General features: G+C 26.7%; 1 protein-coding gene across 1 annotated transcript in view; it reads right to left on the reverse strand.

The window, feature by feature from the left end:
- LOC106679004 (acyl-CoA-binding domain-containing protein 5) overlaps positions 1 to 3822 on the reverse strand; it is a 79200-nt gene that overhangs the window by 6741 nt on the left and 68637 nt on the right. The window contains exon 3 of the mRNA XM_014417907.3: positions 1185 to 1347. Coding sequence (XP_014273393.1) covers positions 1185 to 1347 — 163 coding nt within the window. The remainder of the gene's footprint in view (positions 1 to 1184; positions 1348 to 3822) is intronic.

Here is a 3822-nt window from a genome sequence, read left to right on the forward strand (position 1 = left end):
ATTATATTTTGTACGATTTTAATTTTCTTTTTTTGGCATAAATAAAAGGCTATTTCATTTCATGGGCCATTTTTATCTACATAGCAGACACAATTTTAAACATACAACTTCTATTAGTATTTATGATAATTTAATAAAAATTCTGCTTATTCTTAGCAGTTTTTCACATTCACTTTATTCTTCAGGTCTTTTATGTTTTATTATTAATTTACTGAACACTATGTAAATTGTCACTTTTTCCTCTCCCAACCCTATTTGAGGTGTTCGGTCATAATATATGGTAACTGAAATTTTCTTTGAATTAAAGTTATTGACATTGCTAGCTTTTTTTAAGGCTAAAATTGTTAAAAGAATCTTTAAGAAATATTTTTTCTTTAGAAGAATAAATAATATTGATATTAAATAATAGTAAACGAATCCTGTTTGAGCATGAAACATTGTAATTAACATTATAACAAGAAACATTTTAATTTTATGATTAACCTTGTTTTATCACTGGATGACTCATTAAACAACTTAGTTTTATTGTAACTTATTTTATTTATTAAAACTAAAAGGGTTTAAAGTGTTTTGAAAGTAGGTTTTTAAATTTTTTATCCTTAATTTTGATTTTTGAATCAAACATTCTGGTGGTTTTTCACGTATGAAAATGTTGTTTAAACTCATTTTAGGTAGATTTAATATTGGAAAGGAAACACGCCGTTTTTCAATTTCAGGTGATTTTTTAATATTGCTTGATTAAACTATCTTAAGTCTCCTCTTCCCGTTTTAAGCAAATATTTCAAAAGTGATATAGGACCGTCACTCCCAGGGGGTCTTAGTGAAGTGGATCCAGCTGGGACAGATTAATTATTTTTATTAGTACTATTGTGTATTAATAGTATTCTTATGTAAAGATAAAAAAAAATTATTGTATAAGGAAGCGAGGCACAATTGTGGTATAAGTCAATATGCACAACTGTTACTTATGTCATGCTTAATAAAATGTTTGGGCTTAATACTGTACTAATAAACTAAACCTATCACTGGATTTTTATTTGAAATAAGTATTCAACATTTTTTTCAATTTCAGATGGAAATCCTAACCTATGACTAAAATTGTAGTAAACCTTTTTCATCAAATATGATAGTACTGATTTTTAAAATGACAATGAAATGGTAAAAATATAAATATATAACATTACCTAGCGGAGTGTTAGCCAGAGGAGAACCAGGCAGCGACCGAACCTTTTCCAATGCTGGTCCTATGCACAGCTCCAAGTCTTCGACTGGAACGCTATTCGTAAAACTGTCTACGCTAGTGAGGAAATCAGCAACGTTGTCCGTAAATGCCATCGTTTCGACAATCTGTAACAAATAGTAATTAAATATCAAATCGTTTTACGAATTTACTATTAAGTGAGAGGTATATATAGTTATGAGAATTACAGTTCACCTTTATATAATATCCAGAGGATGACTATTGGACAAAGGTCAGGAATAAAACTTACAGTAAATAATTTTAATCGTTTAAGTATGCAAACAGTTTTGGCATACTTTTTAAACCAGCTCCAAGTCCAAGATAACAAAATACAAGAACAATATGATATGAAAAGAATAAATTTTGAAGAATTATACGGATGAATATATTCAAATATAGTAGAAATAAAACAAATAGATAAATATATAAAATAATAATGCCTAGTTAATAGTTGACCAAGGATATAATATATATATATATGAGATGATGAACAGGATTATCTATGTTATCTTATTATTGTCATATTCACTAACTTCTCCTTTTGGCTTTGTAAATTTTTATTTTATTTCTTTCTTTCTAGTATTTTAAACACATACTTCATTAATTATATATCTTTTCTTTCTTGATTTTTTCATAAATGTAATTGTAACTAATTTTTTTTTTTACATCTATTTACTAACTCTATTTTCTCATTTTTATTCATATTTCTTTACTCCTTTTAGCTTATATAACTTTATATTATATCTTGTTATTTTATTACACATTAAATTAATCAGATATATATTTTCTTTCTCATTTTTTTCATAACTTTAATTTTAAATAAATTTAATTTTGTACATATGTTTACTTATACATGTTTCATTCCGCATTTTTCCAATTTCAAGCGCTTTTTAAATATTGCTCGATTTAACTATCTTTAAGTCTCCTCTTCCTATTTTAAGCTAATATTTCAAAAGTGATATAGGACTGTCGCTCCCTGGGGGTCTTAGCGGGGCGGGGAAGGATTGCCTTTTTTTTGTTATGATCTCCTATTGTGACATGTCGTACATCAACCAACCTACTCGCTTTAATTGTCTGTTTAAAAAGTCAGATAAGTAAGGCTACCATGGAGCCAAAAACTCCGCAATAATAAAATAGAAGTGAAAATAAAATATTGGAAGATTATTGATTGACCGTGTGTATAAATGAATGGAATATGGTCCGGGTGCGGTAAGAAAAAACTCAAATAGTAAATAATTATACTATTTTATTGAGCCGACGTTTCGCCCCACGTTGCAGGGCTTCGTCAGGGCTAAAAAAGATACAAACACTATAGTTACAAAAAGGAAAAAAGAAAAAACATAAGTGTAAAATAACAGGGGTATAAAATGAAAAGTAAGCTATAATAAGAAAAATTAAAGGTTGTAAATAGTAAATGAAAAGGGTAATAGTAACAGATAGATAAGAGAAGAAATATTAAAGAAAGTACAAATAAAGAGATGAAAATGGCTCAATAAAACAGTATAATTATTTACTATTTGAGTTTTTTTTTACCGCACCCGGACCATATTCCATTCATCGAAAATAAAATATGTTTTTCATTCATAAGGACTGATATTATTATTCTTATTACTTTATTTTTTATTTGATTTTATATTTATACCCTTAAGTATAATAGTTCCCATTCTGTTTTTTTAAGTTGTATGCATATCGACTTTGTATTTCTTTTTTTTTTTTTACAAATATCACACCATCAACCATAGACATGACTGTTTTTCAAAATTTAATATATCTTAGCTCTAAACATATAAGTAAACTTGCAACTCGGAAGCAGAACTTTGCATGGAATAAAATGATATAAAAATGTCAAAATGGAATTGGTGTACAGTATAATTTAACTAAATCAAGAAAAAATATTTTTAACAGGAAAAAACAGTTTCGTTTTTTATTCACTGCTCTAACTCTTTCCTTCAAATTTTCATTTTGGTTTAACAATCGCTAATTATCACCTTATCTATAATTTTATCTATCTGAAGCCTAAAAGGATTCAAATTATGATGGATATGTATAAGTGAATTTCTGTTAAATATATATTATGTATTTTTTAAAACTATTTTGATGCGTTAAATAAACATTGAAAAATAAGTGAGCCAAATCTTATAATAATAAAATATCTCTAAAAAATATATTAATATGATATAAATGTATAATATTCGTTGCCAAAAAATAAATAAACTATAGAAAAAAAAAAAGAAAGTGCACCTTGTAAACAAAAACATGAATAACTGTAGTATAACCTCCTCAGTTGCATGTCTCCTTATCACCATTCAGTGTTGGAGAATAGTTTACAGGTATCAAAATATGTAAGAAATAATTTAAGAGTATAATTTAAAACAGAAGAAATTAATTAAAATACTTTTGTAAAAAAAAAAAAAATTTAATTTTATTTTGTATTGTATGGCGTCAGGACCCTCAACACACACATTTTTTTTTTTTTTTTTTTTAAGAGATCCACAGCGAAGTTGATGTTTGCCTAGTTATATATATACAATAGAGGTATTCATGATGTTGTGTTAAATGTTAAATGTTTTACCATGTTAAAT

This window comes from Halyomorpha halys, unplaced genomic scaffold, assembly GCF_000696795.3.
Source record: "Halyomorpha halys isolate HHAL.00 unplaced genomic scaffold, Hhal_1.1 Scaffold171.1, whole genome shotgun sequence".
In the NCBI taxonomy this organism is placed as follows: Eukaryota; Metazoa; Arthropoda; class Insecta; order Hemiptera; family Pentatomidae; genus Halyomorpha; species Halyomorpha halys.